The sequence below is a fragment of the Lepidochelys kempii genome, chromosome 1 (assembly GCF_965140265.1).
Source record: "Lepidochelys kempii isolate rLepKem1 chromosome 1, rLepKem1.hap2, whole genome shotgun sequence".
NCBI classification, from domain to species: Eukaryota; Metazoa; Chordata; order Testudines; family Cheloniidae; genus Lepidochelys; species Lepidochelys kempii.
The window spans coordinates 240742650-240766064 of NC_133256.1; the positions used below are offsets into that span (position 1 = coordinate 240742650).

Sequence of the window (23415 nt, forward strand, 5' to 3'; positions counted from 1 at the left end):
GTTCAGAGTTACGGACAACCTCCATTCCCGAGGCAAGGCATCTATAACTCTGAAGTTCTACTGTAAGTGCCAAACTGATCTTGACTGTAGGATTCACAAAGAAATGGTGAAACTAGGACCCTGCACCATACCAAGGGAGTTACTGGTTTATCCTCTGGCCCACAGTTGACTGACTAATACTGTTCCTCATCACCACCCATGAATGACTTGACACCCAAACACACAATGAGTTCTTGATTTGCCTCTGCTCCAACCAAAAGGAAAGGGCCAGCATCCAGCTTACCCTACGACCAGCCTCGTTGTTCTGCAAATTCATGAGTGTGCGAGCCTGCTCCTCCGACCCCTTCGCGTAGTTCTTCTCCCTCTCCCTGGCATCCACAAACTCCTTGGCGAAACGGTAGCCATACTCCACATTATCCCCACAGCCACCCCATAGCCAGTCTCGGGGCAAGTCCTTGGGACGGGCTGTCCGGCTGCAGCCACAGGTGGAAAGCTCTCCTTCGCGGCATGCACGGCTGATGGCGTTCACCACCCCTGCAGCACTAACGGCATAGGTGAAGGCGGTCTCTCGACTACCTGGGAGAGCAGGAGGAGGAGAAGATTAACAGAAGACAAACCTCCTTTGATAAATACAACAACCTCATGGGGAGTCCGAATAAACTGTACAGCAATGGAAAGTGGTGTGAGCCCAATAGCACACGACATTGAAAATTAGGTTGAGAAAAGGATGGGATAATGTATTGTAAGGAACAATTCTGCACTGGCAGATAGGAGATGGACAGGAAGGGTAATTCAAATAGGAGCTGTTCATAACATAGGTTTGCATTCCTCACTTTGCTTGTATTTAAGGAGTCCATCCACAAGACTCTGACTATAATAGTTTTAGTGTAGTCAGTACCAATAGCAAACTTGGCTCTCTGACATACCTGGGCTGGGACTGGGATCTCTTTTATGGCCTGAGGTTGTTTCCTGGTAATGATATACACAGTGAAAAATAAAACATTTAATACTCTCATTTTGAAAGGAGGTGTATTTCTGGAGAAGCTGTCAGTGAAAGGTTATTATTAATTTTATTATTTATTATTTGTATTCCAATAGTGCTTGCCCAGTTAAGCACCGTGGAAGTGAAAGTCCTCTATTTACAGAAGAGACAGCAACAGCCCAAGCTTCCCCCCACATGGATCCATCACACAAGGAACTATGCCAGTCTAACTATAACCATACCAGTATTATTGTTAAAACTTTCCCATATAGACAAGGCCTATATTAACTGGTCGATAACTTTCTTGTTTAGTGTCAATGGAACGGAGGAAGTGAGGAATACCTGTCCTCTAGGAACTTCCTTGCTTTGAGGTTTCCACCTTCCTCTGCTCAAATTATATATCTTAACTGTATTGTCTGTCCAGTTTAGATTGTAATGCCTTGGGGCATGGATCACAGCTCCATTTGTGTATTGTACTGCATGGACAAGAATGTCAGCACTCAATATAAAAATAAGGAACTGAACTGAGACACTCCTAGTCTTGCATGTATGTCACCAAACAGCCTTCAGGTGATACAGAGAATGATTACCTGAGCTTCATTTGAACCAGCAACCTAAGTATGAAGAGTTACAGATCCAAAGTACTAGTACCAAATCCCAATATCAAACTGCCCACTAATTTTCTCAGCTGAATTAGGTCTGGTCTACACCTAAAACTTAGTTCACCCTATCTACATTGCTCAGGGATGTGAAAAATTCACGCCGAGAGACATAGGCTATGTCTACACTGCTCTCTCCTGCCAGCAAAATAAAACCACCTCTAAGGAAAGGCAGTAGCTTTGTCAACAGGAGAGCATCTCCCACTGACAAAGTGCTGTCCACACCGGGACTTTTTCTTATCAAAACTTTTGTTGGTATGGGGTGTGTTTTTTTCACACCCCTGACTGACAAAAGTTTTAATGACAAAAGTGCAATGTAGACGCAGCCTTAGCTAAGTCCACCTAAGAACTAGTGTAGACACCACTAGGTGGATGGAAAAATTATTTCATTGACCTAACTACAGTCTCTTAAGGAGGTGGAGTTACTACAGCGATGGAAAAACCCCTTCCATCACTATAGCAAGTGTCTACACTATAGCACTACGATTGTAGTTCTTATAGTGAGATATACCCTGAGAGTATCACCAAAAATGGATATTTTAAGAATACATTGTAAATCATGCGTCAGGCCTCCTCCGCAGGACTGAGCTGGTGCTTTGGGTGTCCTCTTTTTCCAATTTGCACATCCTGAGAAACTGTCATTATTAGCAACTTATCACCAGTTTACAGAGTAGCAACTTATCACCAGTTTAGTGGTTAACGATCCAAGACAAAGGCAGCACTGTGAGGGGTACCACCCTCCCATAGAGTGGTTTGTTGGGGAAATTTTCTAGTGAAATGCAAACAAGGAGAGGACATACCATATAAAGAGAACTCCCATGAAACTCAGTGGTACAGTCATCTGTGACATTTTCTGGGGGACTATGGGAGAGTAGGAATGATTCACAGAATCACTTTTTCTTATGGCAAAGTGAGATGTGCTATTATGTCTGGCTTTTGTTTTTCTACTTAGTTCAACATAGCATGTCAACTGCTGTTATTGCATTGATTTCCTTGTTTCAGAAGGAGAGGAGGAATAGCTACTAAATAACCTGTGAAAGAGGTCCACCCTCCATCAGATAAGTATTTGTATGAATGTATAGCAGCCGTGCTGCAGCATATTTATGCCACAATGAACGTGTGCTGTGTGCAGCATCCACGCTGTAATGTATCTGAGTTAAGCCTTATCCATACTGGTATAGTTAAAGTGGTACAACCCCTGTTAGTGTGGACGCAGTTACACTAGTATAAAAATGCTTATACAAGTGGAGTGAGAGAAAGTGGGCGAGGTAATATCTTTTATTGGACCAACTTCTGTTGGTGAAAGAGACACGCTTTTGAGCTACACAGAGCTCTTCTTCAGGTCTCTCTAATAACCTGGGACCAGCATGGCTACAACAACACTGCAATATACAGTAGCCGTGTCGGTCTCAGAATATTAGAGAGACAAGGTGGGTGAGGTAATATCTTGTATACGACCAACTTCTGTTGGTGAAAGAGACAAGTTTTCAAGCTTACACAGAATTGAAGAAGAGCTCTGTGTAAGCGCCAACACTTGTTGGTCCACTAAAACATATTACCTCACACACCTCGTCTCTCTAATATACAGGTATAGTTCATTCCTATACAGAGAGGGGAATAAGCTACGCTGATATAAGGCACTTTTATATCAGTTATAATTATATCCACACTAGGGGTTTTACCAGGTACAGTGAAAGCTGTTTCTTCCAGCATTTCACCAACCAGAAAGCTCTATAAACTGGCATTTCTGATCTTCATTGAAATTCCAGTTTATAGTCCAGCTGGCGCGAGATCAGCAGTGGATTGGGGTGCAGGAGGGAGTGTGGAGCGCGGGCTCTGGAAAGGAGTTTGGGTGCGGGAGGGGGCTCGGGGCAGCGGGGTTGGGGCACACAGTGCCGGATCCAGGGGGCACTCACCTCGGGCGGCTCCCCACAAGCAGAGACCTGTCCTGGCTGCTCCTAGGAGGAGGCACAGCAGGCGGCCCTGCATGCTGTCCCTGTCCTGCCCTGAGAACTAGCTCCACAGCTCCCATTGGCTGGGAACTGCGGCCAACCCCTAGGAGTGGCTGGGACAGGTCAGCGCTTGCGGGGAGCTGCCCGAGGTGAGTGCCCCTTGGATCTGGGATCCCGCGCCCCAACCCGCAGCCCCGAGCCCCCTCCTAGAACCCACACACCACAGCCTCTCCCGCATCCCAGCCCCACACCCCCTCCCACATGCAAATTCACTCCCTCTTAGTTAACCAGCATTTTTCACTTACCCACACCCCCTATTCCCCCAACATGCTGGATAAAACAGCTTTTACTGTATAACTATATCCGTAAAAAAAAAAAAAAATCACACCTCTAACTAACATAATTATACTGGTACAAAATCTGTAGACCAGGCTTTACAGCATGTTCAGCTGAGGAGTCCGACAGCACCGGTGCCCTGGGCACACCTACCTGATGTATATTTAAGAACCATGTCCTGAAAGTATAAAGTAGACATAAACCTAAATTGCAAAATTCAAATCTGGATTTCAAACCAATTGAAGTTTGGGGGTGCTTGGACCTACAGTTTTGGTACACCCAAAATCAGTCATGAAGTTGCGATCAGGTTTAGACCAGAGTTATCTCTAGTACAAAGCAAATATGTAGATCTTTCTATCAAGGTTTTTGTAAGGTGCGGCACAGTGGTATCTGAACACATGTAGGTGCATTGATATCATCCCTTTCAAGTGCCCTTCATTACAATGGCTATCCCTCATTTCAGACCCAAATTTACTCCTGTTCCACACAGACATGGAGTCATGTCACATGTTTAATAAGTTATTTTCATTAAAAGTGAGCAAACATGAACAGAGGTTACAGAAAATGTTATTTGGACTAATGCAATAAATCCCACAGCATTTGAAGCCTCCTGTTTTTATATCTCCCATTCTCCATCTGCATGCCAAGGCCACCTAAGAACTGTGATTGTCTATGCAGTATTTGCTCTATGTTCTGTTCCCAGGTTCTCTCTGCTTCCCCAAGTGTTTAAGGTCTGTCTTCTGAGTAACATTAGCAAATGGAGTGCTCCAGAATCTTCTCTGTGGACTCTACTGCCCTCCAGTGTCCATGGCACAATCAAAGCGGTGGGAATAAACCAGGGGGATATTGGGATGTGATAAGACAGGCTGCAGGCATCAATTGTGAAAATGCTAACTTGAGCTTTAGACTCTCCTTTCTGGACTCAAAGGTGAGCCAATCCCAGCAACTCTTTTCAAGGGGATTGCCTGGAAAGGAAGGAGAGGCAGACCTGAACTTGATGGAAGAGTGAGGCAAAAAAGATAATGAGAGCTGGTTAAAAAGTGTATTTCTAAATTTTTATGATGAAAAAGTGTCGTTTTTTTATTGCAGAAAATGTTTGTTTTTCTTACATTTTCCAATTTTGACAATTACTATAACAAATATTAAATATTAAAATTATTTTGGTTTTTCCCTTTCTCTCCCTTTCACCCCTTTTTCCTTTTCTCTCCCTTTCCTTTTTCCATGTCACCACTGAAAAGAAAGGCGGGGAGAAAGGAAGGAAAACCAACTCAAAACTCAGACATTTTTCATGGAACATATCATTTTTCAACCAGCTCTAGAAATTACAGGGCTAAACTGGATAACTTGGGACGGCCCAGTCAGGAGAGAATGACTGGATTGGGGTGGGAACAGAATATGGTTTCCTCTCAGAAGATACTCCCAGTAGAAAATTCTTTACATTACATTATACGTTTCTTTATCCTCCCCTTTAAGAAATACAGCCTGAGGAATGTATGAAATCTCTATTACAGTGCATGGACCAATTTCTGAAGGGTAATTTCTGTACCTCAGTGATCAGACATTGCTCTTTGCCAGACCAGAGACTAGACTAGACCAAAACCTGTAACAATGCTCAAAGAAACACAGTCACTTAGAAAAACAAATATAACTCAACCAGTTAAAGTGCTACACATCCCTGAACAAAATCTGCATGCTAGCAGACTGCCTTACCACTGTAAAATATACAAAACTAAGGCAGACTTACTAAACATAGACCAAAGCTAAGTCTACACTACCACTTATGTTGGCAAAACTTATGTTGCTTAGAGGTGTGAGTGACATAAATTATGTCACCCTCCTGAGTGACATAAATTATGCTGGTGTGCACAGTGTATAAGTGTGCACAGTGCTATGTCGGAGGGAGGTTCTCCCGCCAACATAGCTACCGCTGCTTGTTGGGGATGGATTAATTATGTCAAGGGCAGAGTGGCTATATAAGATATCTTACAGCACCACAGCTGCATCAGTACAGCTGCGCTGATATAAGCTCTCTAGTGTAGACATAGCTCAAGTAACCATAAACTAGGGCCTACCATTCTAAGCTGTGGCCAAACTGTGCTTGGTGTTGTCTTACGGGGGTGAGGGGAAAAGCTGTTTTCACATAACGGATGCACTTCCTGGATTTTGGTGCTTATGGGCAGCCCCCAGCATAACCTAGAGCAGTGCGTGGGGCGTCTTTAATTTATGCCCTGATTGCTGGCTGACAGACCAGAACTGTTGGAGCACTCTGGCCAGACCCTCATTCTCCCACTACTTATCCCTTCTCCTCTCCCCAGACTTTGGGCTTGCTACAATTACATTTTATAGCGCCCTAACTTGCTGGCTCAGGGTGTGAGAAAGCACCCCCCTGAGCGCAGCAAGTCAGAGAGCTTTAAAGCGCTAGTGTAAACTGGCTCCGAGCACTGGGGGCCGTGCTCCCAGCGCTCGGAGCTAAACCCCTCGTGGAGGTGGGTTACCAGAAGCGCTGGGAGAGCTCTCTCCCAGCGCTCGCGCACGACCGCACTCGCACTTCAAAGCGCTGCCGCGGGAGCACTCCCACGACAGCGCTTTGAAGTTTCCAGTGTAGCCAGGCCCTCTGACATGCTCTGTGCCACCACTGCAGATATTCCCCAGTGAGGAAATTCTTCTGGTTTCCAGCTTCTTTATGCCACGGGAACAGCATAAAGGAACCAGGCTGCAAAACAGAATTGAAGCCTACAGGTTACAAATGGGATAAAAGCACAGTACAAACTCAGAGAAGAATGACTTTACACCAACATGCTACAGAAGAGATTGAAATGGCTTGATTTCTACCCCAGTATCAAAAACATATTTCCTCAAATTATTGGAAATTACAGAAGACATTTAATAAAAAAATAAATTCAGAAGAACTGTGCCTGAGCCTAGGAGAAAAGAGGCAGCAGCAATAATGTCACCCGGTGTAGCAGCTTGTCACTGACAAAGGGCAAATCCACACTCCCTCTTAAGTCGATCTAACTTACCTAGCTCCGGGGTGTGAAAAAGACACACACACACACACCCTGAGCAATGCAAGTTACAGCACCCTAAGCGCTGACCACACCAGTGCTATGTCAGGAGGAAATGCTCTCCCACCAACATAGTTTCCACCTCTGTGAGAGGTGGAGTAATTATGCCAACAGGAGCGCGCTCTCCCCTCGGCATAGAGCGTCTTCACCAGACATGCTCCAGCCACACAGCTGCATTAGTGCAACTATGCTAATGTAAGTGTACTGTAGCGTAGACCTTACCTCAGTAATAGACAATAATGATGAATTATCATAAAACTCATGACACTGTGAAGCCCAGTCCTGTGCAAGAGAGACCTCAGATTTATAGATCTGTAAATTTGTGCAACACCTACATCACTTTTCTTGCCATTCTAGAGTTTTCAGTTTGTATCTGAGTGTGCTCCCTCGTGAGAATATACTTCCCATTGAACCAGGAACGAGGTACAGAAGGGACGGGTTCAAATATCTGTATTAGAAGTTAAGTTTTTAAATGGTGGACACATCACAAACTATGTCCTCACCAGCCACCACCCCACACACCCCGCTAGACACACATGCACACCACCACACATAAACACACCCTCTCTACCACAGACACCCACCACCACCCATACCATAACTACCAGAAACATCTACACCAATATTGGCAGCAGACACCCAGCACCACACACACCATAGACATCAGAGACACCTACCATCACACCCACACAGGCCACCACTGTTTTACCACCAAAACCAAAGAGTGGGCAAAGTTACCAAGATCATTGTAATTGAAAGGGTGGAGAGAGGGCCTTTCTCTGTTTCTACCCCTTCTCCATTATCCATTTTGGCTCCTTCTCCCCAGTAACCCCCACCCTCCCTGTGTCCTCTATTCATCCCTTGACCCCCTTTTCCTTCACCTCCGGCCCTTGCTTCCCTTTCATTCACTCTGATTCCCCACCCTGGTTTGGTCTTGTCTCTTAACTCATGGACAAGACTGTGATGGATGGAGAAGTACTGAAGGGGAAGGGAATCTGTCTCTACATGGGACACTTTCCGAGCCTTTGTTCCTGTGGAATTGCTGTAACTTCTTCTGGGAGCCAAAATTTACCCCAGGCTTTGGATCTAGCTGAGCAATGCCCACCAAGGGCCCATACAAACTAAGGGGTGCGGCAGGGGGGTAGTTCCTGTTATTGTCTTACAGAGCTCCATCCTCAAATGCGTCCCTTCATGGTGGATTCACTTTTCACTCTTTGGAGGGCAGATGTTAATGTTTTAGGTTCCTGTCCCTCCACCTGTCCTGTTTCCCACCCAGTGACTCAAGAACATAAGAACGGCCATACTGGGTCAGACCAATGGTCCATCTAGCCCAGTCTTCTGACAGTGGCCAGTGCCAGGTGCTTCAGAGGTAATGACCAAAACAGGAAAATTATTGAGTGATCCATGCCCATCCCTTGTCATCCAGTCCCTGCTTCTGGGAGTTGGAGATTTAGGGACACCTGGAGCATGCAGTTGTCACCCTGACCATCTTGGCTAATAGCTATTGATGGCCCTGTCCTCCATGAATTTGTCATCTCTCTGTCTCTAGCTACACCAGATATACTTTGGACCTTGGCAACATCCCCTCACTCGGTGTGGGAGGCTGAAAGTATGAGTCAGGGAGGGGGAATCAGAAGGGCTGTGTCCGGAAGAGGCAGGGGAATGCGACAGGGATGGACGGCGAGAGAGAATCCGCCCGGGCTTGACAGGGTTGGCAATCTGCAGGCTCAGCGACAGTGACCAACCCTCCAGCGCGGTGTCCGACCTGAGTCTGTAAACGCAAAGCTCCGCTACCAGCCCCTGCGCTCCGCAGCCGCGGGTCGGAGCCTGCTGCTCCCAGGGCCCGCTTCAGAGCAGAGACACACGGGCTGCTCTCGGCGGCAGGGAGAAGCTAAAGCTGCATTTATTGCTCCCCCTGCCGCGTCCAAGGGAGCCTAGCTAGCAATCTCCTCTCCCGTGGGTGCTGAAGGCCGAGGATTCACGCCATGCCCCATTAACTGGTGTCCCTGAGCCCATAATTCGGGGGGGGGGGGGTTAGTGCTGCCTGGGTCATTCAATAGTAAATAATTGGCGGTGGGGGTGGGGGTGGGAAGCGTCCTGACTAAAGGGGCGGGATGGTGGGGGGTGGCCTACGACCATTCACACCTTCTCTTTATTGTCCCGGCGGTCGGACACATCAAACTGAGCCCGGATTTCTCAGTGCCTTGCCATGGGAGGATTGCATTTCAAAAGGAGCGGGGACAATGTCGCCGGTCACACCTCGATTCAAGCGCGGCAATGGCCCGTCAATGCGCCTCTTACCGCCGGCGGGGTAGGAATTGTCCCAACCTCCCTCCCAGGTAAACAAGGGCCCCCACGCCAGGGAGTCCCCCTCTCCCCGCTTTGCAGGGCTGCGCCCCCTGTAACCGGGGGGCTCTGGAGAGGTTAACCTGGATCGGCGGGTACTGCTTTTGTCTTCGTCCCTCGCCACCCCCTCAATCAATAAACACAATCAAAAACCTCCCCCCAACTAAACCCCAGCTCCGCATTAAGGCGTGCAATGGGCTAGGGGAGGCCCTCGAGGCCGGTGCCCCCGGCCAAGCGCAGTCAGAGAGAGGTGGCCTTGCGGGACGTGACGGGTTATGCGCTCCCTGCTCAGCGCATCGCAGGAAACCAGGTCACTTCGTTCAATGGGGGTTTCGAGCCTGCGCTAACGGGCGGCCCTGCGTCCAAATGTGTATTTGAACAGATCAGCCTTGATCTGCATCGCCCCGAGTATCCGCAACAGCCTCCCAGGCCCCCACTCCCCATCCTCCCTCTGCTGCCACCTCTGACCGGCCCCTTACCTATTTTCATTACCCTGCCAAAGACAGAGACATTGTCCACGGTGCTGCAATTCCACCTCCTCTGCCGAAACTGGTACTGACACTCCTTGATGGCATTTTTGGCCCCTTCTCCGATGTACACCATGTGTTCCTGGTAGAGCTGGCAGAGTTTCCTCTGGCCTGGGGAGAGCCCGGGGAGCTGGCTGCACACAGGCTGGGCTCCTATAATGTACATCTCAGGTCTCTGAACTGGGTTCATAGCCAAAGACCTGGAACGAGAAAAACATCAAAAAAAAAAAAAAAAAGAGGGTGGGGGAGAGACCAAACAAATAATCAGCGAGTTCCGATCTCGAAGTGTCTCCACGCCGAAGAGGGCGTCCGTGACAGCACCTTCCTGCCAGCCCAGGGCTGAGGCTGGGGGCAGATCTCTGATAGGGCTCTCCAGGACGCTAATCTTTTCCAAGGCTTTGGCAGGAACAAACACAGCGCGTTTGTAACCTGAGTTAAAACATAGAGAGGCACTCGGGATGGGGAAGGGGGTGGGCTGAGGCTTTGCAAAAAGGAGTGAACCCGTTTCCATGAACTGCCAATAAGCGCTGCCTCCAACTCGGGAAATTTTCCTCTGTCTAGGAGAGGGGTTTGTCGAGAGTTGGACAATTAATAGGAAACCCTTAACGATCCTTTTCGCATGGGCTTTACCGCAGAGGGGCAATCATCCGAGATCCCTGAAATTCTCTCAAGCAGAATGGGTGGGGAAGGGACGTGTGTTTCTTTCCAAGGTGGGGGGGGGCGGATCTGGAGATTTCTTGCAGGTACAGCAAGAAAACCACGAAACCCGTCGATTTCCACTCGAATATGGGCACAAAGCCCCTGGAGCGCGGGGGAAGAGCAGCCCGGACTCCCCTCGCCGGCTGCAAAGTCCCGCTTCCCTAGAGCCCAGGGGGAGGTCGTGACACTGGAAAATCACCCGCACCCCAAAGGAGGGCAACGAATGGAAAGGCGTGACTGGAGACTCACCACCAGGAATTCGCGTCCGCCAGGAGCTGGGTGCAGCTGCAGAGGAGAGCGAGGGTGAGCAGCAGGCTCGTCCCAGTCATAGTGCGCTTTTCCCGGCTCCGGCGCCCTTGGAAGAGCCCTTGAAGCGACAGTCTCCAAGACAAGGCTCCCTGCAAAACGAAGAGAACCCCCAGAGAGGGGCCTGAGTCCAACGGGCGTGCGGGGATCACATCAGGGTCCTGCTCTGGGGAAGCCGGGCGCCCCCTCCCACTTCTCTCTGCTCCAAAGCTCTCCGAGCGGGACCCCTTGCGCACAGCCGGCCCTGCCTGCAGACCCCTCCCCCGCCCTGCTCCCTTCCCCAGTGACCGGCCGGCAGCACTCAGGGACCTGCAGGGCTTTTATGAGTGTCCATCTGCCTTTGATTGGTCCGCACGCCAGGGTCCCTGGGAATGCACAACACTTCCAGGCTTTGTCAGCTAGTGACACTCGGGGAGGGAAGAGCCCTGCAAAGGGACGGGCAAGGGAGTGTGAGGAGAGAGAACAGGAAGGGACAGCGTGAGCGGGGAGAGGGTGCACTGGAGAGAAGAAAGAGGAGAGGAGAGGAAAGGAAAGCAGCAGCCCCCCCCCGCCCCATGTTTTTTACATAGCTACCGTTACACCCCCACCCCTTCTTTACGTGCTCAGTAGGGTGCAATCCAGCCCTCCCCACCTAGCCAGCCGCCGAGAGATCTTCCAGGAATGAGGACAACTAGGAGAGCCTGCAAAGCAAAGGGCAAAACAGAGCCGCTAATGGGGCTAACGCTGGTGGGAGAAGAGTGGATCATGCAGTCCCCTCTTCATCAGGTCTTTCTCCTCCCTGCCTCAAGCAAGACCCCTCCAGCGGTCGAACAGAAGGCCTGAGGGTTGTAATAACCCCAGAGGGAAAGACCTGGCCTGATGAAGCTCCTTCTGAGACACAGGAGTCACTGGGGCAAAGGGTCTGGTCCCAACCCAGGCTGACTGCAAAGGAGCCGGCTGCTGGCTAAACCTCTGTTCCAGAAGTGGATGGGGCAGAGCTCGATCTGACAGTGGAAACCTGCATCCCTTCACCCAGCCCAAACTCACTGACCTTCAGTGTGAAGCTCTGCAGAGAGGGGTCGGGATGGACAGGACAGCACCTAAAGGGCACCCATATCTAAGCTCCCCCCCCCCATCCCAAGGATGCCTCTCCCCTTGACGTTCATATCCTCCAGCGATAATACCCCCATAAATACAGAGTGACAACCCCATGGCACCAGCCATGCAGAAATGCACCCCGGAGGCAATACCCCTGGCCCCAGGCACGCAACTGTCTCTTCTTTCTATCGGCCCCCCTCATTGAATCCGAGAGTCTCTCCAAGTTACTTAGCCCCAGCCCGAGAGGTGGGGATCTAGAGACAGCCCCCTCCTCACGGTATTTCTTCCTCGGCTCTCTGTTGCTGGGGGAGGGCGCACAGGCAGGTGTGTGGGGTTGGCAGGGGGCAGATCAAAGGGAGAAACTCGCTCCTTCCCCTTTGTCATGCAGAGCCGCTTCGGAAATGATCTGGCCTCTACAGCAGCAAATGAACAGTCGTCGTCCCCCCCCCCACCTCCCGAAAATAGTCCTCCCCTTCAAAAGGACCCCATATAATACCCCCCAATCCCGTTCCCCCAGGGCAGGAGGTCTGTGAATGCACTGGCTGGAGCAGATAGAGATGGAGCAGAGATAGGGCTGGCACCAGAGCCTAATGACTTTATAGGGGGGAGGAGGGGAGCCGGTCCGGAGAAGAGGAGCGAGAGAACAGCTTCAAAGGCTCCTCTTGTCCAAACATCCTTCGCCATCCCCTGCTCAACCCCACCAGGCAGCTCTGCGGCAAGAATAACCAGACAGATCCTCACCCGCTCCCAGCTCAACTCACTCCCCAGGTAGCCAAGGCAAACACCCCCCCATACACACACACACACACACACTCCTGTCCGCTCATCGGCCCTGCTCGCCGCTCCCACTGCCCCCCATTCCCCCCCCCAACACACTAACAGACCTGCTAACAAATCCCTCTCCCCCTCCGCCATCTCGCATCGGGGAGGAAACCAGCAATCTGGTCACGCCACCCCAGACACCCTCTGCCTCATTCCACACACTGTCTCAGCCAGCTAGCCCGCCCTCCATTCGCGCTTCTCTAGCCCTTCCCGGCTTCAGGGGAGGACACCCGCAGGCACCCTCCTCTCCCGGCCTGCCGTCGCTCCAGAGGAGCCCAGGTGGCGGTGGTTCTGCTGCAGTGAGTTTGAAAGGTCAGCCTGCCGCTCCCCTCCAGTGACTGTCAAGTTGTGCCAGAAACATGTACCGTTCCAAGCTCTGCCAGTTACCTGCCTTTCATACAGCCTCATAAACACCAGCAGGGCCATTAATCACCAGACTCAGCAGTTCATTCCACCCAAGGGGTTTTGGTGGGGGGTTGAACCCAGATTCCTATCGCCTGCTACGGTGAAGTTGTTGTGTTTGTTTGTAGCCCCTTGGCTTCCTCCACAGTCCAGATGTCTTCTACCTGTAGCTGGTGACCTGTCTCACCTGGCAGGCAGATGTGAGACTGCCAGCGCCAGAATTAGCCCCAGGACAAAAAGGCCTTGTGTGACCTAGATCGCTGAAGAGAGGCAAGCACAGTAGGATCCACGGCTGAAGAAAACAGAACTAGATTATTCACATCTTATACCTCTTCCCTCCTCCTACTTGTGTGTGTTGGAGGGGCTGTGGGTGTGGGGGTGTTTTTCAAGACTGTTTTTGTCAGTGATGGCAGAACAGACCGTTTCTCTTTGCCAGCCTGGGGAGGAAGGAAGTTGCGTGGGGGTGGATGGTTTTTCCATGACAAACGATGAATCTGCACAGAGGTGGTGTGATGTCACCCAAAGGTTTCCAGACAGCCTCAGGTATATGAGCCCGTCTTCCTTAGTGGAGGAGAGACTGCCGATTGTAAGTGAAGCTCCCCCCTTAACAACAGAGACAGGAGGGGAGAACTTTTAAAAAAAGACCGATAAGGGAAAAAACAAGGATTTGTACCATGCTGTAGTAAATAAATGACTCATGCTGGGAAAGGAGTAACTGTCAGTTTACTCACAGCCAGCACTCCCTATAGAGCCCTGTGCTAGAAGAATCTGGGAGTGGAGTAAGCTGTCAGCTTCTCACAAGCCATCCTCTTGATTCTTCCTGATAAGAATGTGGGAATGGAGTAGTATGAACCTCTGTGAATAAGTGTAGGTGTGCGGAGCCATAGAAATCCAAGGCACAACCGTGGAGCTGCTTACCACAGGCTTCATCTGTGACTTTGGGCCTGTGGCTTAATCTTTTGCACAGTAGAACTGTGAGGCTTAACTCATGAAAGTTTGTAAAGTCTTTGAATAGATGTACAAAGTATTCATTATTAATTAAGGTTTCAGAGTAGCAGCAGTATTAGTCTGTATTCACAAAAAGAAAAGGAGTACTTGTGGGAGCTTAGAGACTAACAAATTTATTTGAGCATAAGCTTTCGTGAGCTACAGCTCACTTTATCAAGTGCGCTGTAGCTCACGAAAGCTTATGCTCAAATAAATTTGTTAGTCTCTAAGCTCCCACAAGTACTCCTTTTCTTATTATTAATTAAATAATTGTTAATTGAGAAAAGTTTTAACAGAGCTGATGGTGACATATCACAGTGAAATATCCTGCAATTTGCCAGCAGCATCTCAATGAGTAGTAGCTGACAGCAAAGCAAAGCAAAGCAAAGCAAAGCAGTGATCTCATTTTGAAGCATAGGAACATAGAAATTGCCATACTGGATCAGAGCACTGGTCCAGAGTCCAATATCCTGTCACCGACAGTGGACAGCACCAAATGTTTCAGAGAAAGGTGCAAGAAACCCTGCAACAGGATTCCAGGTGGATTCTGCTGCTAATGACTGTCATTGTAGTGTGGTAATCTCTGTGGAGTTAAAATGTGAATTGTGAAAGTGATTCCCTCTTCAGATCCCACAGATAACTTCTTTAGTGATTGTGTTTATGGCCTCAGCTAAAGTGCTAATAGCAGGTGAGGTTTTGTTGAATAGCTCAGCCTAGGCAAGCAGCTCCCAAACTGTGGCCTGCAGAGAAGTTGGGTGGTGGTCTGTAAAGAGCTGTTAGGTCACATTGTGCTATTTGACTTCCTTACTGCCATCTGCTTCTAAAGATGTCCCTAGGGCCTTTACCGCAAACTTCCTTTAAGAATCTTGTGCTACATTTTTTAAACCTGCATTTCTAAAGCTGGCCCCTATATTAATATTTAGGTACTCGCAAAAGTGCCCTGATTTTCAGAGGGACCAAATATGGTTTGACCTAAATTTAGGCATCCTAGTTTGAACATTGTAGCCTTATTTCATTCAATATGATCTATCAAAGATCCATCACCACTTTCCTATTATTGGTACATTTGCATGAGGGATGTTGCATGATTGCAACTAGAAGAAGGGTGTCCATAAGAAAATCTGCTAAGATTTGATATACTAAAAGTTGAATCCTGACCCAGGTGACATAGAAATCAGACCTGACAAATCCGAAAAGCTACCTCTACAATCTTCTGATCCTTGCTTTTCACTTGCAGGGGGCGGGTCCCAGTGTGATACTTTATCAAGTGTTGTAAACAAAGCACTGAAAAAAGTTTTAAGTCCCTTTCTGCTGCAACTTGTGTGATTATCATTCCTGCTTCTTGTTCAGTTTCCTCCAGACTGGGCGGGACTGGACACACATTCCTCCCTTTGCAGTCAGAGCTCCTTTCAAGCTCCTGTTTATTCTCACAACTTGACTCTGGAGCAATTCCTATTTCTAATTGCTCACAATGTCCAATGCATCCAGGAACATTTACTGCTGTCTAGATGGATCCTTCCTCCCAGTAGAGGCATGAGCCCACTTATTCATCAGGAGAAAAAAAAAAAGATTCATATAAGCAGAGCCTCAGGAAACCAAGAGGCAACAAGGTGCTGTTTCCATCACTGGGAAAAGGAGCCTCACCTGCTAGCCCGAAAGGGGAGCTCTGGGGTCCATTGTCTGGCAGTAGTACTTCATGTATCCATAAGGAGTGCTCTGAGTTCTGTGCCTGTAGAGAGGATTCCTAGGTTCTGTTAAGAGAGGCACCACAGGTGGCCCTAGAGCCATAGGCTCCAGCAGCCAGACTTATTTTTACTGCCATTTTAGCTAAGGACTCAAGTCTTGTTCCTGCCATCAATTCAGCTGAACGGATGTTAGAACCAGTGGAGAGGTTTTTTTTAAGTTTCCCAAGGCCAAAGTGTCTCCACGAGCCAGAATTTTAAATCACCTTTTATTCCTCCACCTTATGTTGGGCTGTACTCTTCATCCAACGTTGCTGAAGTTGAAGTCTTCAGCTATTATTACTGAACCTCCAACTCCTTGGGCCTAAGTGGATTCTCCTTTATAAATCTTTCAAAAGCTAAGTTTGTTGTTTTGTGTTTTCTTTAATTATTATTAACTGAACAGCAACCAGAGCTGATTGCATTATTTCAGCTCCAGCTGGGGTTTTACCAAGGTATTATAAAAATCTGTTGAAAATATTCCCAGACACAGATCCTCCATGTCTGGCTGTCTTGTGGCGTTCTCTGCCTTGTTAAATTGCTTCTCCACACAACCTCTCCATTTCCAGAGAAAGGGGCTATTATTCTTGCCAGATTCCTCCAGCTCACACTGCTTCTTGTCTCCTTTGGTACTTGTGCACTGTAGTATTTTATCTTTTTAAGTGCTCATATGCTACCTTTTTCTGCATCTCAGAACTTGTCAGCCCCTCTGGCACATCCACATTTCCTTTCCTTGTTACCTTGCTGCTACTTTAACCTTCTGCTTTTCCATACTTCCTCTGGTCAGTGTTATTTAGTCTCACTGTCATTAAGGTCAGATACAGTCCAGAAAGTGCCAAGATATACCTGCCAGTCTCAGGAGACCCTGTGACAGCTGTCTCTGAGGTGCATAACCAGGGAAAGAGAATGGAGGGGAACAGTGAGAAAACATGTTTGTTAAAAGCAATCAAAAAAGGACCAGATAATAGGCTGGATCAGCCATGCTGAAGCCAGAGAAGTGGATGGTAATAAAGCAGTAATAAAAAAATCACTTAACACTTACACTGACTAACCTTCTTCCCAGACCTCAAAGCATTTAAAAAGGTGGATAAATCTTTTCCTACAAATGGGGAAACTGAGGCACAGAGTAGCTAACTGACTTGCCTAAGGTCACACAGCAAGTCAGGATTAAACTCAATAGCCTGTTCCTTCATTCCTTTGCCATTCACAGGAATAAGGATGGCAGGTGGCAGGCAAAGTAGCTTTAAAACACCTTTGCTCTTACCATGTTCCTGGTCCTGCTTGGGATCTGCCTATCCTCCTGCTTAAATTAAAGCAATTTCAGGGCTGCTGTAACTGTAACATTCTCCTAGAGCCGCCCACTACCTAAGAAAAGCGAAGCTCAGTAAATTCTGGCCATGCCCTCAATGTCAGGGGCTGGGAAGGGGAGACAGCACAGAATCATTTTGGCAGCTGTACACCATCCTGGGAACCCCTTATGTTCGAGGTATTCCCCAGAGAGTGAGGTTCCTGGTCACCTAATTCCCATCTCTGTGCTCAGTCTTCTAGACCACAGTTGTATGTTGGGTCCAGTAGAAGACCTGAATCAGAAATACTGGACGAGACACATGTGAGCTGGATGGGGCACATTTTGCCCACACTTCGGACTTTGTCTGGGAGAGCAGCATATCAACTTTAAACATGGACTCACAAGCTTCTTAGTTTCATCTACTTAAATGAGTAAATCATTTAAGATTGTAAATCAGTAACAAAATGTTTATGGACAGTCTAAAATGACTAAACATGATACATTTTAAAAGGCCAAATATTATCATCTGTTGGCTGTTTGGTGATTTGAGATAAATTTGGTGTCCCAATCCAATTTCCACTCACAATAACCGCCACCTCAATTTGCACTAATTAACCCCTCTTCAGAGGGCTTCAGAACTCCCCTCTCACCCAACAGGAGATACCTCAAGTCAGGGTTGAAACATAAGACAGGATAGGGTTGGGGAAGCATTCACTGCTGCTGCTGCCGCTACCCAGGGCTACATGTGTTCTGTGCACAGAAGAGTCCAGTCCTCAAGGCAATATAGCTGGTTCTTTCACAATTGCTAAATGCATTTGGAGCATTAAACATTTTAAAGGAAAAACACATGACATTAGAAAGACAGCAACATGGAAAATATTTTCTTCCTTTACTTGCCTGCCAACACCTGAGTTCAGAGCTGCTGTTTCACCTGCAACAGTTGATGATATCATCAGTCCCTCAAGCTGTGTAAGGAATGCAGCTCCCTGCTCTGCTAGAGGGCTAGTGATGGCCACAATATTTGCAAGAGAACACGAAAATGTAAACTCAGATTTTGGCATGAAAGCAAGTATAATAGTCCCCATTTAAGATAAGGCTAGGGCAAAGTTCTTAACAGTAGGAGCAACTGGGCAGTGAAATAGCTTCCCCAAGGTGATGCATCTTCTCCGCAGAGATTCAAGAACAGGTCAGACAAGAGGAACGTGCTGGATGACCTTCAAGTGGTGTTTTCTGACCCTGATCCTGTAAGGTGTTCAGCACTTTTAACTCCCACTGAAGTCAGTAGGTGCTGACGACATTGAACACTTCCCAGAATCTCACAGAACTGCACCTCATGTTTCTGTTCACATATCTCAACTGAGTTTTGTTCCATAATTTGTATTAACTCCATGAAATACCATAGTGTGTACAGTATACAAAGTACGGAGTTATGCTGTTGTTATATGGCTTCAAGCTCCTCAGGAGCAAACAACCTACAGAAACATTTAGAAGCTCAAAACAAAGAGTTACTATCTGCAAGTGTCAGTCAGAGGGATCAGTTGTCTCCCATTTGTTTCTTTTACTAAACAACTACCAATAATTCCTGACTCATGACTACAGCTACCAATAACCGTGAAAAATATTAAGCCAAAATCAGTTCTATTTCAATGTAATTTTTCTCTCACTGTCCTTTAAAATCTTTAGAAATGGTTAATAGAATATCATAGAATATCAGAGTTGGAAGGGACCTCAGGAGGTCATCCAGTCCAACCCCCTGCTCAAAGCAGGACCAATCCCCAACTAAATCATCCCACCAGGGCTTTGTCAAGCCTGACCTTAAAAACTTCTAAGGAAGGAAGGAAGGAAGTTCCATAAACTCCCTGTAATAATAATAAATAATAATAATAATAGTTGCAAAACCTTACTAGCATTAAGAAGGTAATCCCCACAACACCTCTGTGAGGTATTATCACCCTCATCTTACAGATCAGAAAACTGAGGCACAGAAAGGTTGTGTGACCTGCCTAAGGTCACACAGAAAGCCTGTGGCAGACCTAGAAATAATTACCTTGATTCAGCAAAGCACTAAATCATGTACTTAAAGTTAAACATGTACTTAAACGTTTTGCTGAACTGTGGCTAAAATCAAGATCTCCTGTCTTCCATTTTCATCCTTTGGCCACACAATCATCCTTCCATTGCTTAGGCAATATTCCTGCTTTGACACAAAGCACTCAGCCCCATAAGTAATAAAGAAAATACACTGGAGTTAAAGTTATAGTTATCTCATCTTACCTAGTTACATACATTTCCTGTAACTATTAGGCAGGCCATTTCCCAAGCAAAGAAAACCCTATTTGCACCACATACTTAATAAGTATTTTAGCATAAACAGAATTTATAGAAAATACCAAAGCACTATAAATAAGGTCTTGTCTTCATGAATTTTTTTTACCAGTGTAACTAATTAGTTTAGAAATCTATGTGGTTAAAATCAGTGCAATTTGTGTGAACACTCTTATTCGGTTTAAGACTGTTTTGTATTGATTTAGCTTACATTGGTAAGGAGACAACTTAAGCTAAATCCGTAAGAGACACTCTTAGGACAGGTCTGTACACAAACTTGCACTGAAATAACCAAATCAATTTTAATTCATACCATTACTTATTTCTGTGCAAGTCAGTGTTTGGACACTCTTATTTCAGAGCAATACTACCCTATTTAGAGCTTGCCAAACTGAAACAGGGCACTTTTATTCCATAGAGTGTTCATAAATAGATTTGCACCAAAATCACTCATAGTGTGAATTAAAACTGATAAAGTTACTTTGGTGCAAATTTATGTATAGACAAACCCTTAAATTGAAATAAGAGTGTCCACACAATTGGGTTGCACTGATTTAATTCAATCGATTTCTCAATTGATTTATTTAAATCAGTACAATTTTGTCATGCGACAAGACCTAACATTAAGGCGTGTGGGCATGGGTACAGAAACCTGAATTCACTCTCACAAAAAGGCACCTCTGCACACAAGTACCTGCTATTTCACATCTAAGGTTTTTGCAGTGGCAACTGATACACCCTTCTCTGAAGCTCAGGCACTAAACTTCTATTCTTCAAGACACAAAGGAAAGGAAAATTCAAAGCTAAGTTAAAAAAATTGCTAAAAATGTCAGTGCACTTCCCCCCATATTTCTTCCTTCTCAGTGTCTGGCAGATCCAGTTTGCTCAGTTTTCTAGTCAAATGAGGGGTTTTTTTTTAACTGCCAGAGCTGTAAATACACTCAGAAGCTCAACATCTAACTATCCTCTTTCTATTTCTCCCATCAGCATGAGGTGTAAACTGCCAGCTTTGCTGGTGTTGCAGGAACCATAATAGAATGCAGCTCACTCTCCCCACAGCTGTGTTGGATCTGCAGGGCTAAGAGGAATGAAAATTTGTTTTACATCAGCGAACTCAGATGAAGTTTTGGCAGAACTGGTCATCTAACCGTAGGGACACTTTAAGGATGCAGTTCTGCCCTTAATTCCGCACTGGGGCCAGACTCACAAAAGATCTCAGGCTCCTGTTTAGGCACCAAGATAAGTGGACAGATTTTCCAAACAGCTCTGCACATAGGGGTACTGAGCAATTTTTAAAATCAGACGATAACTGCTATAACAGGAATTTCTAGGTACAGAACCCTCTGGAAAATTTAGCCTAAGCGGATATCTAAGTGAGAACTGAACTGTTTGGAAAATCTGGCCTAGCCTGTGGATGCTGAGCACTTGAAAATCTGATCCATAGTGCCTACATTTTGCAGTCCATGAGTACTGACTTAAAATACATGCAATTCCTTCACTAGGTGCAATGATGTTAGAAAAGGATGCCTTGTTTAGATTTCTTTTATTGTGTTGGTCCAAAATTAATCTTGGTTATTTTCACACCTCAGATGTCACCACACTGTCATACTCATGCTTGTGGACAAAAAGAAAGTGTTATTGAGTAATTCTTATTCACAATGAAATGGAAATGTGTGTGTTGGGTGTAAAATGACGCTATCATTAGACTTCCTAGTTTGTGACACTCAAGTTACAGTTGTGCAGGCAGTCTCAGCTACTAGATACAAGGTGAGATCTTCAGCTCATGTAAATAATCATAGCTCCACTGAATATGCTGATTTACACCAGCTGAGGATCTGACCCTGTGTGTCTAGTGGTAAGAGCAGGGGCCTTTGAGCCAAGACCTGAGATTTTATTCCTAGAACGTCTGCTGATATGCTGTGGGATTTTGGGACACACTAGTTCATAGAGACTTTGATTCAGTTTCTCCATCTGCCAAATGGAGATATCTGTTTCAACAGTGGTGTTACAATAGTTTGTAAAATGTTTCAAGATCCTTCTATGAAAGACATTATACAAATACAATCTATTATTATTATTAATTCCCCATTCAGAATTATGTCTAGGCAGAAAATTATCAAACACAAGGGATTAACTTGTGAGAGATAATTTTTTCCACAAACTTAATAAAACTGTTTATTATGACCTTTAACTTAGAGGAAAAGCAAATACCCCCACAAAAATTTAGTGGGTAACAACTCAAATATGGATAAATAATTTAAAAAAAATCAAATCTTGGAAGGCAGTTATTTCATAATGTCATCCAAAAGGTCACTGACAATATTGAAGATTTCTTCCATGATTATCTTGTACATTTCTGTTCTTCTTGGTTAATGAAATATTAAATATGATAGATGGAAAGGGACAGGGGAAGTTCTGTGGGTGGAATGACTATTAATCTGGAATGCAAACTGGCTTTGTTGACCAAATAAAGATTAATGTTCTTCCATTGGAATAAATGGTTCTCCCATGAAAATAAAGTAGGTTTGAGGCAGGAGATAAGTGGGGGGAGAGGTCATTTGTTGGCAGGGGCAGGGAGAGATGCTTATTGTTGTGCAGGAGGGTTGCGTTTCATAATGTGTGCGTATGTTCATGTGGTTTGTGTGCCAGTGTACTTCAGAACAAGCCTGTGTCTGTGTCAGTGGATGAGTTTGTGCTTTGGATTGTATGCTGGAGAATTCAAGAATTCCTATCTAGGATATATGCTCTTACATTACTACAACTAGTGGAGATTTTTCTTTCTTTAAGTTGCAGCCTGTTTTTTAGAATGGAAAGTCTTCTAGTCTCTCTCTGATGCTACCTGTGTGTGGTTCAGCTGGCAAGCATGGTACTTTTGTTTGCACCCACAGATTCCTTACATGGGAAGCAAAGTACCTATTGGTTAGCGCGGAGACTGGCAGTCAAGAGTCCTAAGTTCTATTCCCAATGGCATTGTCTTGCTCTTTGACCTTGGACAAATCAGTTAGTTTCTCTGTGCTTCATTTCCCCCATAACACTACCTAGCTTTCTAAACACTTTTACGTCCTTGGGGACTAGCACTGTATAAGTACACAGCACTAACATGGTTATTTATTATTACATGGAAATATTTGAGAACTGTGGCTGTGTGTGTTCGAGACCATCTTCTAGGGGAAGCAAATGTGGGATGTGATTGAGAATATATTTGTGTGTTGCTCATAATAATCATGATATATTTTCACTTATGTGGTGCTCCTTGCAGGCAGCTCTCTGGATGTTTAGCAAAATGTAACTAAAACCACATAGTCTTAAACATAAAGAGAGAGAGAGAAAGAGAGTGTTTCATGCAAAGGTTAAACAAAAAAATCTGTTTAATATCGCTTTCGGGATTAGAGAAGTTAGGGTAAAACAAATATCCAGAACAAAGTCTGAGCGGTTGCTTCCAGGAAAGCATGTGTATGTGTGTGCCTGCACATCTGCATATTCAATATGTCTTGCTGGGAAACCCAGGGGAAAACAGGAAGCTGGGCATTTTCAGTGCGGGGATTAGATGGAAACATGTGACCCAATCTAAGTAAAATACAGTTTGGTTGCCAACTGACTTGCGAAGATGCCATTGCTCTCTAGTCTCCATTGAAACAGAGCGGGGGCTTGGCCTTGTGGTTAAAACACTGGATGGGGGACTAGGAGATCTGTGCTATAGGCCTTGCCCTGCCAGAGACTAAGCGTGTGACTTTTGGAAAGTCACTTACACCCAGGTCTTCCAAGATATTTAAGATCCTAACTCATATTCATTGCAGTAGTAGTTCGGTGCCTCAATACCTGTGAGGATCTGGGCATTAGGCTAAAATGTTCAAAAATATCCAGTGATTTCAAGTGCCCCTATTTTTGGGTGTCCAGCTGGAGACAACTCGGGCCTGATTT

The 23415-nt window shown here is 46.2% G+C and overlaps 1 protein-coding gene across 3 annotated transcripts in view; it reads right to left on the reverse strand.

Annotated features, from left to right (window-relative positions):
- The window catches only part of WNT5B (Wnt family member 5B), a 97107-nt gene that overhangs the window by 8737 nt on the left and 64955 nt on the right, over window positions 1-23415 (reverse strand). Inside the window, exons 1-4 of one of the 3 annotated variants that reach the window (XM_073320336.1) lie at window positions 13159-13331; window positions 10816-10964; window positions 9820-10067; window positions 284-576 (exon numbers count right to left, since the gene is read on the reverse strand). In XM_073320336.1, the coding sequence (XP_073176437.1) occupies window positions 284-576; window positions 9820-10067; window positions 10816-10964; window positions 13159-13197 (729 nt within the window). In that variant the 5' untranslated portion in view covers window positions 13198-13331. Of the gene's footprint in view, window positions 1-283; window positions 577-9819; window positions 10068-10815; window positions 10965-13158; window positions 13332-23415 lie in introns of those variants that run through there. The other 2 variants (XM_073320354.1, XM_073320345.1) reach the window with 2 other exon arrangements.